Genomic DNA, 14,744 nt, shown 5'->3' on the forward strand with positions numbered 1-14,744 from the left:
TAAATCATAAATTCTTTGAAATAAATTATTATAGCTATCCCAGAGTGACTCAGAGGAAAATTACAGGGTGCTGTGGGGACTAAAATTCAGTCAGGGGTCAATAAAAGAGACTCCAGAGGAAGTGCTATTTAGGGTGAGATTGGATTTACTTTGGAAAGGATGGGAGGGGTGGGGAGAAGAAGGGCAGACACTGCGGAAAGTGTTCCAGGTGAAGGATCTGGAACCAGTCAGAGTGGGTAAGTTTGAGGGCTTGAAAGGCCAGTGTGTCCAAGAAGCAGATGACTTGCCCAAAATCACAGAGCAAATTGGTAGTACGGGCAAGACCAGAAGAGTTTCTTAGCCAGTGTTAAGGCTTCTCTGCCCATGTGTATCTTCGTCTTCACTGGGTCTTCCAAAGCTGCTGCTAAGTCACTTCAGTCGTGTCCGACTCTGTGCGACCCCATAGACGGCAGTCCACGAGGCTCCCCCGTCCCTGGGATTCTCCAGGCAATAACACGGAGTGGGTTGCCATTTCCTTCTCCAATGCATGAAAGTGAAAAGTGAAAGTGAAGTCGCTGAGTCTTGTCCGACTCTTAGCAACCCCATGGACTGCGGCCTACCAGGCTCCTCCGCCCATGGGATTTTCCAGGGAAGAGTACTGGAGTGGGGTGCCATTGCCTTCTCCACTTCCAAAGCTAGTCCTCTGAGAACACTTGCCAGAGAAACACATGGGGCATGAAGTGAAAATGCAGACTCTCTAAATTAGGCCCCAGAAAAATGCATTTTTAAAAGTTCCTTAAGAAATTCTTACAGAAACCAACATAACATTGTAAAGCAATTATCCTCCAATTAAAAATAAATTAAAAACTTGAAAATAGAATAAAAAATTATGAAGTACTCAAAAATAGACAAAATATGCAAAACCATTATGGACAATAATATAAAACTATACTGAAAAAATATTACAGAAGACCTAAGTAAATCAAAGTATACCATGCTCACGAAATAAAAGACTAATAGCATTAAAAAAAAAAATTCTCATATACTCCAATATTTGCAAGACGGTCGTTCCACCGCCCTTGGCTCAAAAGAGTGTAGCTAAATTGATTGACTTTAAGGTCCCAGTGCATTAAGGGAAATGTAGTTTCGAATCTCCTCTCCCAGCCATTGGAGCTTTACGAAACTAGCCGAGAGGGCCCGGAAATACCCGAGTATTTCCTGGCGCGCCCTTTCCTGCCTGATTGCATTATGGGAAAGGACAGTTTCCGTTAAATTCTGGACGCTGGGGCGCGCGGCTGGCCACACTCCCACGTGAAGCTATTCGCGAGCATCGCTCCGCGGGGCAGCTCCCCGCTCGCAGCGGAGCGTCTGGAAGCAGCGAGGGAACTGGAAGTGTCCCGCGGGTGCCCAGAAGCTGATCCCGGAGCCCAGCGTGAGGAGCCTCGGAGTGCAGCGAGGGCGCCATGTCTCTGATCTGCTCTAGTGAGTATCGGCTGCGGCCGCTCGCGGGGTGCTGGAGGCCGGAGAGCCGAGCGTGAGGATCTGCGCGCCTCTGCGGCGCCGGTGTCGGGGCTGGACCTGAAAAACGGGGCTCCGGGGAGGCAGGGCGGCGGCCTGTCAGCCCGGGGGGGTCTTCCTCCTCCAGCGTGAGGTCAGTTTGCGCAGCGCTTTATAGTTTACATAACGTCTCTAGTGCATTCTCGCAGGCTGCACAGAGGCAACCCACCTCGTTTGCGCAGTGGATCTGAGGCTTGGATAGCGGGGAGCTGGTGGTGCAGGGGAAAGAGCTCTCTGTAGGAAGCAGGAAGCCAGAGGGCTTGTGCAGGATCCGCCTCCAGTTGGCTTTGTGATCTGGCGCCGGGATGAGGTCCTCAGTTTCCCCAACTGCAAAAATAATGGCCTTGGCACTGGATGTGTTGTCTGAGGCCCCGCTTGGGTAGGTAGCGCTTCTGCAGTTTGCGAAGGTCGCACAGTGAGTTGGAGGCGGTGACAGGCCTGGGAGCCAGACCAGCCTCACCCTGTAGGGCTGATGAAAACAGCTGCACATTTGGAAAAGCCTCTGTTGGTTTACAGCGTGCTTGCAAGACTGCAAAGTCGTTATGTCCCCACAGGAATTCTCCAAAGCAGAAATGAAGATCCGGTTTTACAGATAAGGATGTAAGGTTCAAGGAGAAATGTGGCTTTTGTAAAACAGAGTACAGCTAGTTAGTGGCAGAGCTGTGTGACGGAGCCAGGTTCTCTGACCCTGAATCCATGCTTTTTTCAAATGCTTTGTCCTGTCTTTTGGATGTGTTATTGAGGAAAGTGGGTGTTTTGCATTCTGGTCGTTCATCAGGTTATTAGTTTCTCATCCTTTTCTCTCTCGGCTTCCTAACTCTCAAGCTCTTGACTCTTCTCAGAACCTCCCCATAAACCCAAAACAAAGGAGAGAAAGAGTGAAAGGAAATGTGACTAGAAAAAGAGTCCTTAAGCGTTAAAGAAATGACAGTGTGCAGAGTATTTTCACATTCATTGTTTCAATCCTGAGGAACATCTTTTCAGTATCCGTCAGCTCCACGCCATGCCATTCGCTGGTCTGTTAGATGTTTACTGAGCATTTGCCAAGCACCTGCATTGTACTGGAAGTCAGAGGGCAGCTACAGTCCCAATCCTCAGGGGTGTAAATGGATACTTCTGTTGGGGCGTGGTGAGGATGATTTCATCAATGGAAAGTGTTTACAGTGGAGCTTGGCACCTAGTAAACAGCATGTAAATAAATACTTTGTTATCATAGCTCTTGTCACATCGCCTTGTAATTTGTCTGAGAATCCATCTAGGCCCTAGTCTAAGACTTGAAGGGCTTTGTGGGTATCTTCCTGTCCTGCTGTATAATGGGTGCCTAAGCGTTTTTGTTCAGAAATGAGATGGGCAGGAATTATTGACTGCTCCCTAGGTGCCTAGCATTTAGTAGTCGTGCAGCAATTATTTGTTGACTACCTGACTGTCAGAGACTGATGGAGAAGGTAGTTAAGTGGCTGGAAAGCATTGTGGGTACAGTCCACAACTGGCTTGGTGTCATGTCTTGATTCCTGTTAGCTGAGTGTAGAGAGGCAAGGTCTTGTGGAGGCCAGCCGAGGGTGAAGCGTCCCCTTGGCCAGAGTCCCTGTCACCACCCCAGGCTCACCACCTGCCTTTTCTCCGCAGTCTCCAATGAAGTGCCAGAACACCCCTGTGTGTCCCCCGTTTCTAATCATGTGTATGAGCGGCGGCTCATTGAGAAGTATATTGCAGAGAACGGCACAGATCCCATCAACAACCAGCCTCTGTCCGAGGAGCAGCTCATTGATATCAAAGGTGCCTGCTGGCCAGCCTCAATCCAGGGCTGTCGTAGCCTAAAGCCTGGGAAGGTGGGAAGGGTGGTGGGTACATAGCACGTTAGTGGGGGCTGAAGGGGAAAGAGTGTGGGAGGGCCAGCACGCCCTAGGTCATGAGTTTTCATGCCCACTTTGTCTCTCTTGGCAGTTGCTCACCCAATCCGGCCCAAGCCTCCCTCAGCCACCAGCATCCCAGCCATTCTGAAAGCCTTGCAGGATGAGTGGGTGAGTCCCTGGAAGAGAATTTATATTTTTGCCACTTGAAAAGAGGGGATCACTGGACTAGGACATAGGTGGGGATGGGAGGGATGGAGCCTTATTTTCTGTTTTGAGGGGAGGGTGAGAGCAGAGGAGGAGCCTGGTTGTTAATGTCACACAGATCTCGGCTCCACCCTTTGCTCCGTTGCCCACTTGCCACGTCCCTTGGCAAATATCCAAGTACTGCTTTTCCTGACCATATTGCATGGATTAGTACCTGTCTCAGGGTTTTCAGAGACTCGGAGTAAGATAAGCTTCATGGTGTCAGGGACTTGTTTTACTCATTAGAGCCCCAGCAGTGAGAACCTCAAGGACTGCGTCTTGAGGACTGCCTGGCTCAGTGCCTGACACAATGAGCAGTCAATAAACAGCAGCTCTAGTGTTCCTTTCTGGTGAGGTGACAGCATGACGCCGGAGATGTGCCGGTAAATTAGAGAAGATGGTGGGAAGAGCTGGCCCCCGTTCCTGTCTGTGTGCCCAAGGTTTGGCACGGTGAGGAGCTTGGGAGCGTCTGCTTGAGAGTTCAGGGTCACTCAGATCTTGCTTGGGACACTGATACCGGTCTAGGCCGTGGGATTGGCCTAGGATAAGAGCGTCCTCTTATCAAGGGCTGACTCCTCTGCTGGGTGCTCCCCACGCCTCCCCACCCCCTCACTGTGGTGTCTCCCTCTCCCAGGATGCGGTCATGCTCCACAGCTTCACCCTGCGCCAGCAGCTGCAGACCACCCGCCAGGAGCTGTCCCATGCCCTGTACCAGCACGATGCCGCCTGCCGTGTCATTGCGCGTCTCACCAAGGAAGTCACTGCTGCCCGAGAAGGTACAGCCTCCGGCCTGCCATCCCCCATTCTGGGGTCCACTCTGGGGCAGGCCTGTTTTGTAATAGCCCATTCCTAACATTGCCTTCTCTCTCAGCTCTGGCGACCCTGAAACCTCAGGCCGGTCTCATTGTGCCCCAGGCTGTGCCAAGCTCCCAGCCAAGTGTTGTGGTGAGTGTCCCCGCAGCCCCGCCAGCAGTGGAGTGTGCATGGTGGCCCATCGGCCTCCTCTGCAAGGGAGGAGGAGGGCATTCTGTGCTCCTCTGGCATTCCATGCTCCTCTCACCTTCCTCCTTGTTCTCTTCAGGGTGCAGGCGAGCCAATGGATTTGGGCGAACTGGTGGGAATGACTCCTGAGATTATTCAGAAGGTACGTCATGCTCTCGCTTGGTGGGAAAGCTGATGGACTCTCCCTTTTGCCTGGAGTCCAATATGAGTAAAAACCCCATCCATTTGGAGATGGAGTGGAGTCGTACAGAGCACACACTCAACCAGGCTGCCTGGCTTTGTGTTTTGATGTCCCCGGTTATCAGCTTTATGACCTTGGGCTGACTTAACTAATCCTATGTCTAATTTCCCTTGCTACTAAAGTGAGGATGATAGTACCTACTCTATGGACTTGTGGGAATTTTAAAGATATTAATTATTAAGTACAATTTGTTGCTCTTATTAGGGTTCTTTGCAGATATTAAAGCATTTTGTTACATGTTTTCATTTTTTATTTTCTGAAGGAGACAGGATAGGAATGATCACTTTGATTTTATAGATGAAGAATCTGTAGATTCAGAGTCAGAAGCACAGCTCACAAGAGGCAGAGCTGGCCCCTGATTCTGTGTCTGTGCTCTGTGACTTGGGGATCCTCCTTAGTACCAGTTGATAGTTTGTGTCTTTTCCAAGCCATGCAGCTTGTCAGCATCTCAGCTCCCACTGTAGTGGCACAGGCGTGGTCTGGGAGCCCTGCCAACTATTGACTCTGTGGCCCTGAGCAAGTGACTGCACCTGCTCTGGGGCTCAGTTTCCTCCTCTGAGAAACAAAGTCATCAACACCCACCTCATAAGGTTGGAGTGAAAATGAAAAAAGATATTGCGCGGAAGCCTTCAGCACAGAGCCTGGCAGATGATGAGTTCTTGGTGATGGCTTGTGAAAGCGTAGATGTGACAAGCATTCACTGTGCTTTTCTCTGGCAAATTAATTTGTCTCACATTGAGCTTATTCCCCTCTCTCCCCCAGCTTCAAGACAAGGCCACCGTGCTCACCACAGAACGGAAGAAGGTGAGTCCTCCCAGGGCTGGGCCCAGAGCTGACCTGGAGGAGCTGGTGGTTCCCTTAGGAGGAGAGGGGGTGGCCAATTAATTCCTGCACCCAGTAACTTCTTGGGGGATTTTTCTTTTTCTCAGAGAGGGAAAACTGTGCCTGAGGAGCTGGTGAAGCCAGAAGAGCTCAGCAAATACCGACAGGTGGCATCACATGTGGTGAGTGGCTCGGTCCCACAGACTTGGGAGACTGGGTCCTCCGGGCTATTTCCAGGGTGGGACAGGCCAGCATGAAGCATTGTCCAGGACCTCTGGCCCTCACTGTTTTTCACCTTGGCTGCTGAGTTGTCAGGGTTTCTCCTCCTGCCCGGCTGTGGCCTTCCCCATCATCACTGATGGGAGTTGCTGCATCCGGGCAGAAAGCCAAGCACAGTGGACGAGGAACAGAAGTCACTCTTGTTCCCCAGGGCTGGGGCTGGGGCCAGGGCCGGGGCTGGAGCCGTTGAGTGGCTTTGTGGCCTGCTTTGATTCAGCCGTGACTGGGTTTGATGTGACTTTTTCTGCATAGGGGCTGCACAGTGCTAGCATTCCCGGGATCCTCGCCCTGGACCTCTGCCCCTCCGACACCAACAAGATCCTCACTGGTAAGAGTGGGCCCAGCCCAGCAAGCCGAGAAGGGGGTGGGGGAAGGGTAGGAGAAGGACAGCAAGGAGGGTGCCCACTCCTGTCCTCTCTGGATCTGGGGACAAAAGAACCTTTGGCAGAGGGGCCTGGGAGCCTGACTCATTTTTGGATCTCATTTTGGTCCCCTCCAGGTGGGGCGGATAAGAATGTCGTCGTCTTCGACAAGAGTTCTGAGCAGATTTTGGCCACCCTCAAAGGCCATACCAAGAAGGTCACCAGCGTGGTCTTTCACCCGTCCCAGGTAAGCGCTCCCCTAGCACCCTCAGCCCTCATTTCTGAGCCCTGTTCCCGTGCTGTGAGGTCCCAGAACCAGGCCCCCACCCCCGTTGCCTTCTTGGTGAAGTGACACGGGCCTGAGAGTGCCAGCTCTTCAGCACTGGCGGTTCAGGGCCAGATTTGGGGTCATGGGATTGCCCACTATTCCTGAAACAGTGGTCTTCAAACCAGGGAAGAAAGGAAATATATAGTTTGAAAAGCATATTGAAAAGTTTTATGTTAGGGAAGGAAGAATCTCTACACTATTTTAAAATACGAACTGCAGAGCACAAAGTTCAACAAAATTCTGCCCCATGTGTCTGAGGGGGAGGGATAGGTCCAGATTTCCCACAGTCTTCCAGGCCGGGGGATGGAAACTTGATGCTGAGCGTGTTAGTATGTTATTTCTCCTACGCAGTTGTGTTGATGGAAGATGGTAGTTTTACCTTACGAGTTTTAACATCCTAACTAACCAAAATAATAGGTTGGTGACACTATGTGAGTTCTCCCTGTTACCAGTTTTTCTGAGAATTAACTTGCCCCTGAATTCTTAAGTGTGGGATGCTTAGGACATGCCTTCACAACCCTTCCAGGCCTGCTACTGCTCAGACTTTCCTGTCCTAAGGAGCCATTGACTACATGAGGCTATTTAAATAAAATGGGATTAAACATTCAGTTCCTGAATTGCTCTAGGTGTATATCTCTCTGGTCCTGGGAAAGGGATGGATGGTTTCCCTCTGGGTCACTAATCTTTTTTACCACTAGATGGCAGGGCCTCCTCCACTTGGCCAAATGCTGTTTAATTTCCCATCCTGATAGCGTTTACCCTTTGGCCCACTCAGGCGTTGTTGGGTGGATGGAAGGTTCCAGGCCTGGCAGAGCTGTGGCCGTCCCCAGTCCCCTTTTGCAAGATGATTGTGGTCCATCTCTTCTGTCTCTGATAATCTGCCTCTTTGCTCTCCTTTTAGGAGCTGGTGTTTTCTGCCTCCCCTGATGCTACTATCAGGATTTGGTCGGTTCCGAACGCCTCTTGCGTACAGGTTGTTCGTGCCCACGAGAGCGCTGTGACAGGCCTCAGCCTCCACGCCACTGGTGACTATCTCCTGAGCTCCTCTGATGACCAGGTATTGTCCCAGCCAGGCCCTAAAGAGGTCCCCAAACTCAGGCATCCTGGGAGGAGGAAACATCTTACCCAGCCGGGTCCCCAGAACCTGGAGAGAGTATTTCCTCTCTACAGAGAGGGGATGGCCTTGCCAAGGTCTGCCCGACCAGGGTCCCTGCCTTCCTGAGGGGCCATCAGAACCTGGGGACTACTGTCTTACCGGCTCTGTTGTCTCTGTTTTTTCAGTACTGGGCCTTCTCTGACATCCAGACAGGACGTGTGCTCACCAAGGTGACTGATGAGACCTCTGGATGCTGTAAGTTGTCTCCTAAGTGTTGGGCTCTTCATTCGCTGTATAATGTTTTATTTAGCTATTGCTCATTTGTTCTAAAAAGTACATGCTGCCAAGAGCTTGCTGAGTGCCGGGCATAGTGCTGGCCCAGGGAGCAGGAGGAAGAGTGAGGAGCCTACCTTTGCTGTGCTTAGTATCCTGAGGGTGGGCTCTGACCGTCCGTCTGTCTCCCCCCAACAGCTCTCACCTGTGCGCAGTTCCACCCTGATGGACTCATTTTCGGGACAGGAACCATGGACTCTCAGATCAAGATCTGGGACTTGAAGGTAGGACATGGCCGTCCCGTCTGCAGCCCAGGGTTGGAGCTCTTGTCCCTGTGTGGTGTGATGAAGTGGTTATGGCACCTGGCCTCAGGGGTGTCCCAGGGGCTGTGTGTGTGACACAGTAGGTGTGGTCTGGGAGCCCCAGGCTAGGCGTCCACCCTTGCTCTTCCTGCTGGTTGTCCTCCCTGAGGGTGGAGGACATCTCAGGAGTGGAGTTGTCTGAGCTCCATTTTCTCCCTCACGACTGGTGGGTGACATTTTACTCCCTGCTCCCCAACCGCAGGAGCGCACCAATGTGGCCAACTTCCCTGGCCACTCGGGCCCCATCACCAGCATTGCCTTCTCGGAGAACGGCTACTACCTGGCTACAGCGGCCGATGACTCCTCTGTTAAACTCTGGGATCTGCGCAAACTTAAGAACTTTAAGACGTTGCAACTGGATAACAACTTTGAGGTACACCTCTTTCTCTGTCACCCCTCCTCCTCATTTGTTGATGAATTACTCTAAACTGCCTCTGTTGTTCCCAAATTGCCCATAGTTTCTGCTTCCTTTCATGTGACTTCTTTCCGGAAAATGGCAGGTGAAGTCACTGATCTTTGACCAGAGCGGTACTTACCTGGCCCTTGGCGGCACCGATGTCCAGATCTACATCTGTAAACAGTGGACGGAGATTCTTCACTTTACAGGTAGAGGCTTGCCTCAAGATCCTGAGGTCTCTGGGTGCTCTGGCCCAGAAGAAAGTGGGGAAAGTTTCACTGGGTTAGGGGTTTCTAGTGGCAGGCATGCATTTGCCAAAGCCGCTTTTAATCGCTCTGAGACAGAGTTTAGTGGCTAAGACAAGGAACTCAGGAGTCAGACTGCCTGACTTTAAATGCTAGCTCTGCCACTCGAAGCTTTGTGACATTGGGCGAGCTACTTAACTTCTCTGGAGAATAATAGTACAGTTGATTCTCCACAGACTCAACCAACTGTGGATCAAAAACATTTGTGGGGGGAAAATATCCAGAAAGTTCCAAAAAGCAAAACTTAATTGCCTGCACACTGGCAACTATTCATGTAGCATTTACATTATATTTAAAACTATTTGCATAGAATTTGTGTTGTGTTAGGAATTACAAGTTATTTAGAGATGACTTAAAGTATACAGGAGAATGCGCGTCCGTTACACGCAAATACCACCTCAACAAAGTTGGCACCTCCTAATAGTAGTGTGGCCTCTGGTACATGACTTTCCCTTTTGGAGCTGTAGTTACTTTATCTTTAAATGGGCGTATTGACACTGCTTTGCATATTGTGCCAGCTGGTTCCCTGGAGGTGGCCTGCATGGGGACAGGGTGCCTCTTTCACTTTCAGGAACTGAAGGAATGGCAGCTGCTGCCATCTTTGTTAATGAAGTTTTCTTGTTCTCATTAGCAGGTGGTGGGCGGGGCACAAGCACCTTCTCCCACCCCAGATTCTACTCACTGTGTGTCCCAGAAGTGGCCAGGCCTGCTGGTGTGGCCCATGGGTTTTCACCTTCCCTGGGCCCCGGTGCCTTGATTTGGAGCAGTCTGTGGAGTGGCGGGCTGGAAGCATAGGGCAGCTTTAGAATGGGGAGGTGGTGGGCCGGCTATGATCATGTCCATGAACTATCTGAGCCCAGCGAGGAGGGTTGCCTGGCATCTTCTGCCCCTGACCCAGCCCTGCCCTGTGCCAGGAGCCCAGCTTTCTGTGTGAGCTAGGACAAGCTGATAAGGCTGTTCCAGTTACACACAGGGACTCAGAACTAAATACCAACAAGTCCAGCTTCCTGTCAGTTCTCAGACTTGGACTGAGCTGAGCAGAGCCAATTTGTAGCTGCCCCCTGAAAGCTTAGGTGGCGGGGACTGGTGTTCCTGTGTTCACTCAGCCCAGCCACACACAGTGCCTGCTGCGGGCCAGCCCCAGGGAGGCTCTGGAGCTCAGTGCCATGTGAGTCACCCTAGAGCTCTGGCGTTAGGGGTTAATAGGCCATGGGAGGTTTCCAGGTCACAGGGATGGGTGAGGAGCATGTCATCAGGGGTCAATGATGAGACCTCAAGGAAGAAAAGCCTCCTCACTGTTGTCTTATCTCTCCACAGAGCACAGTGGCCTGACCACAGGGGTGGCCTTCGGACACCACGCCAAGTTCATTGCTTCCACGGGAATGGACCGGAGCCTCAAATTCTACAGCCTGTAGGCGGCAGCTCACCAGACCGGAGTGGGGCCTCGTCTCAGTAGTGGGATAGCATTGGGGTGGGGGTGGGGGGCAGGGGAGAAGAGACTACTGGGGGGTGGGGGGTATATGGGGTGGGACATTCGCATCATTTCACTCTGGTCCCGGTGGTGGCCTGAGAGCCGCAGTGGCATGGACCACCCTCATCCGTCACCCTCTGAGGGCTCAGGGTCGGCCCCAGGGCCTCTCTTCGAGGAGTTGATGGAGTTGATGGCTGTTCCACACCCACCGTGTTCCAGTTCCTGTGAGTTGGGGAGAGGCTGAGCCAAGGGAACTGTGAAGGGGCTGGGCCAAGGGCTCAGGCAGGTTTTTGTAAGCAGCGCTCTAGTTTCATTAAAAAAAGAAAACAACAAACATAGCCGCCTTCCTGTGTCTGTAGCGGGGAGAATCAAGGGGAGGGAGCGCCAAATAGGACTTGGACCACCAGGATGCCCATCGTTCTGTTGTCTCTTTAATTGGACAACAAATTAAAAAATAATCTACAAGCCATTTGCCAGAATGATTCTTCCACATCCCTGCAGGCTTTGACTTTGTGATTTATGGGGTTTCATGTCACCTGCCTTGGGTGGCTCCCATGTGAGCCTGGAAGTGGGGGAAGGGGAGAGTGCTGAGGATCTCACTGCCACACAACTGGCCATCTCTCAGGGCGTCCTCAGTCCTTCGGTCCAAGGGGACAGAAAATCTGTCTCAACTGGCCTGAATCAGAAATCTATCTGTAAAAAAAAAAAAAAAAAAAGAAATCTATCTGTGACTGGTATTTGAAGATTAAAAGTCAAACTGGTCTGGGAGGACCCAGCCAGCAAACAGTAAATTAGCAGAATGTCAGGGAACCCACACCCCCTGTGGTTGGGGAATTAAGGTAGGGTAGTCCGTGCAGCTGCTTTGGGTGGTCAAGAAGGGCCTCTTCTAGATGATAAGCTGGAGGGTGACTGATGGGAGCTAAAGGGGAGGAGTGTTGCAGTTGAGGGAAGGTTCTGAGGCTGGAAGATCAAGGTCAAGATGTGTGCTGCAGGCTCGGGAAACCAGCATGGCTGGAGTGGTGCCACTGGGTATGGCCTTGGGAGATCATCAGTACCCTTTCAAAGAGCGGTCCTAGTGGAACACAGAGGAAAAGAATGTGAGATGACATTTTGTTAATTTTATGCCTGAAACAACTTTGCCTTTGGTTGTCCAGCAACTGGGCAGCTTCCTGCACCCCCGTGGGGCTTCAGGTACCTTGGCAGTCCAGCCTAGAAGGTGGGCTCTGCGAGCTTGGGGACAGACTCCGGGCTTTGGCACTTAGTAGAGTAAGGCCACAGACAGATTGATTAATTTATCTCTGTTTAGTGTCCATTAAGACAGGAATACTGTGCTTACTAGGGATGTAAGGCTGAGGTGGACTTCCCTGGTTGCTCTCTCAGTGGTAAAGAATCTGCCGGCCAATGCAGGAGACTCAGGTTCAATCCCTGGGTTTGGGGAGATCCCTTGGAGAAGGAAATGATGACCCTCTCCAGTATTCTTGCCTGGGAAACCCCCTGGACAGAGGAGCCTGGCAGGCTAGAGATGGGGTCTCAAGGAGTCAGATACAACTTAGCGACTGAACAAGGCTTAAGTAGGTTAGTGTGTGAGCAGTGTTTGGACGGACGAACGCGGTGAGTGCTGTACATATTTTAACTGCTGCTGCCGCTTTTACTTCCTACTGCTCCGCTGTTTTACTCTCCCTGGGGTCCCTGCCCTGCCAGGCGGGTGTCCTCACTCAGCCCAGGTTCATGGTGTTTGGCGTGTCTCTACCACGTTACCTTGGAGGTGTTTATTCATTTGTCTCTTAACTATTTAAACTTAGGTTTTAATCTCCTTGAAGGCAGCACCCTGTACCCTGCTGGCATTCAATTCATTGCTGCTAAGAGGCGGACAGTTTCAACTCTGGGGCTTCGAACAAAGCCCAGGTCTGTTCTTTTGTGTTCTGTCTCTACTCAGAACACAAAAGAAGATGTGGTAGTGGGGAGGGGGAGGGCGGGGATGGATGACAGACTTTGTTATTTCAGCCAAAATGGAATAGGGTCTGTTACTCCTGCCATGTCTCTAGATTTCAGCTCATTGCCTTGAAGGTGAATCTTTTGGAACTGGGTCTCAATCGATAGATGGTAAGAGGCTCACCTTTTCAGGGCCCTTATCGTTAGGCTCATGAATTTTTGTAATTAATGCTTATTGCATTCTCTGTGAACTTCAGCCCTTTGACGATCCGTCTGGACCTTTCCATGCATGAGGACCCAGTTCCCACCCACCCCGCTGTGCCTCCGCTGTTGAAGGTTGCTCAGCCTTGGGGCACTGACCAAGGCAGCCACCTGGGGGCACTGTAGTTACACTAGTCTACCCAGTAACAGTGGCACCAGGACCCAGCTCTCAGCACCAGTCAGGCGCTATCATCTGCATTCCACAGACAGAAAACTAAGCATTATATTAGAGCTGGGATTTTAAACTGGCTTCAGAGACAGCGGACTGCCCTAGCGTCAGCTGAGACAGGAGCAGGCAGCTCTGTGGTGTTCCAGGAGTGTAGGGCTGGTTAGGTGTGGGCTCTGGTGTCAGGGCTTCCCCTTGTGGCTCAGTTGGTAAAGAAAATCCCTGCGATGCAGGAGACCCCGGTTCGATCCCTGGGTTGGGAAGATCCCCTGGATAAAGGAAAGGCTACCTACTCCGGTATTCTGGCCTGGAGAATTCCATGGACTGTAAAGTCCATGGGGTTGGAGACTCAGACACGACTGAGCGACTTTCGCCTTTCTGGTGTCAGAAGCCAGGTTTGAATCCCAGCATTACAGCTTTCTACGACTTAGGTCTCCACTTCTGCAGGTGTGGGCTTCCCCAATGATTCAAGCAGCAAAGAATCTGCCTGCAACGTAGGAGACACAAGAGGTGCAGGTTCAATCTCTAGGTCGGGAATATCACCTGGAGGAGGGCATGGCAACCCACTCCAGTATTCTTGCCTGGAGAATCCCATGGACAGAGGAGCCTGGCGGGCTACAGTCCATGAAGTCCCAAAGAGTTGGACACGACAGAGCATGTGATGGATTATTAATATCATCTGTCTGTAAAACTCAGTTAGTGCCTCAAATCAAACAGGGCTGTTGAGCTGATACATGCCTCCTGGGAAGCCCTCCATAGCTGGCTGCTTCTCTTCCCTGCTGTTGTCTGCACTGGCGTGACACTGCTGGCCCTGGTGGCCTTGGGATCCACACCTGTGTTATAAAAGTGGGGCCCACAGGGCCTTCTTCATTTGTAAATCTTCCATTTATTAAGCTCTGGTGACACAAGGTGCAACGTGATGAGGCAGGGAGATGGGAGCACACAGGTGACACGACCCTGGGCTGTAGACTTCAGATAGAGGTGCCAATGCAGAAGATGGGGTGTGGCTTTTTTTGAAAGGCAGGTAAATCTGGGGAGAGGTTGACATAGGCACATTTTGGAGAAGTAAAAATTCCCTAGGTTGTCCCAGGGTAGGGGTGGCTGGTGTACGGAGAGGCTCTGGCAGCCCCACTGCCTTGACCAAGTTAGGAGGGAGGAGGGAGCGGGGATGGGGTGGGAGAGAGAGTGTGGAGGGCAGCGGGGGGCAGGATGTGGGAACATGACCCACAGATTGTGAAGGCAGGTTGGGAGACGGCCAGTCTCAATCAGCAGCTTGAAGTCTTAAGATTTCATCTGAAGAGTTTCAAAATTTGGAACAGGTCTTTAACCCACATTTTAAAAGTGTTGTTTTTTTTTTTATTTAATTTCAATTGTGAAACATTCATTCAAAAGGGTCTAAAACATATCTTCTGTTTAAACGATAATAAACACCCTTGTACCCCCCACCCAGCTTAGGAAAGACAGCACTGGGGGCCCGCTGTGCACCCTTCTGCAAACACATCCCTCTTTCTACCCGGCAGAGGAAACTGATATCCTACCCTGATATGGGGTTTTATATTTATGCCACTATCTATATCTTTGCTTTTATAATTTTGCCATAATCTATTTTTCTTCCTTTTTTTTTTTTGCTGACTTTTGTACTTTGTATAACTGCAATCATTCAGCTTGCAATCTTTGACTTTATCCACTCAACACTGTTCTTGAGACTTATCAGTACTGACCTCATAACTATTGTTGTTCAGTCACGAAGTCACGTCCAACTCTTTGCAACTCCATGGACTGCAACACACCAGGCTTTCCTGTTCTTCACTATCT

The 14,744-nt window shown here is 51.0% G+C and overlaps 1 protein-coding gene across 1 annotated transcript; it reads left to right on the forward strand.

Annotated features, from left to right (window-relative positions):
* Window positions 1-1,229: 1,229 nt before the first annotated feature.
* On the forward strand, window positions 1,230-10,906 carry PRPF19 (pre-mRNA processing factor 19). The gene is made up of 16 exons (XM_027532122.1): window positions 1,230-1,461; window positions 3,163-3,312; window positions 3,481-3,557; window positions 4,267-4,408; window positions 4,504-4,577; window positions 4,714-4,776; window positions 5,638-5,679; window positions 5,805-5,879; window positions 6,229-6,304; window positions 6,476-6,585; window positions 7,568-7,723; window positions 7,948-8,017; window positions 8,234-8,319; window positions 8,600-8,770; window positions 8,898-9,003; window positions 10,417-10,906. The coding sequence occupies exons 1-16, from the start codon at window positions 1,443-1,445 to the stop codon at window positions 10,512-10,514; spliced, it is 1,515 nt and encodes a 504-aa protein (XP_027387923.1). The 5' UTR covers window positions 1,230-1,442; the 3' UTR covers window positions 10,515-10,906.
* Window positions 10,907-14,744: the final 3,838 nt, after the last annotated feature.

This window comes from Bos indicus x Bos taurus, chromosome 29, assembly GCF_003369695.1.
Source record: "Bos indicus x Bos taurus breed Angus x Brahman F1 hybrid chromosome 29, Bos_hybrid_MaternalHap_v2.0, whole genome shotgun sequence".
Classification (NCBI taxonomy): Eukaryota; Metazoa; Chordata; class Mammalia; order Artiodactyla; family Bovidae; genus Bos; species Bos indicus x Bos taurus.

What these genes read in the sequence shown, in the direction of transcription:
- PRPF19 (XM_027532122.1), top strand. An exon ending in TCACCACAGAACGGAAGAAG is followed by an intron (nt 5,680 to 5,804) that starts GTGAGTCCTCCC and finishes TCTTTTTCTCAG; the next exon opens with AGAGGGAAAACTGTGCCTGA. An exon ending in GACAGGTGGCATCACATGTG is followed by an intron (nt 5,880 to 6,228) that starts GTGAGTGGCTCG and finishes TTTTCTGCATAG; the next exon opens with GGGCTGCACAGTGCTAGCAT.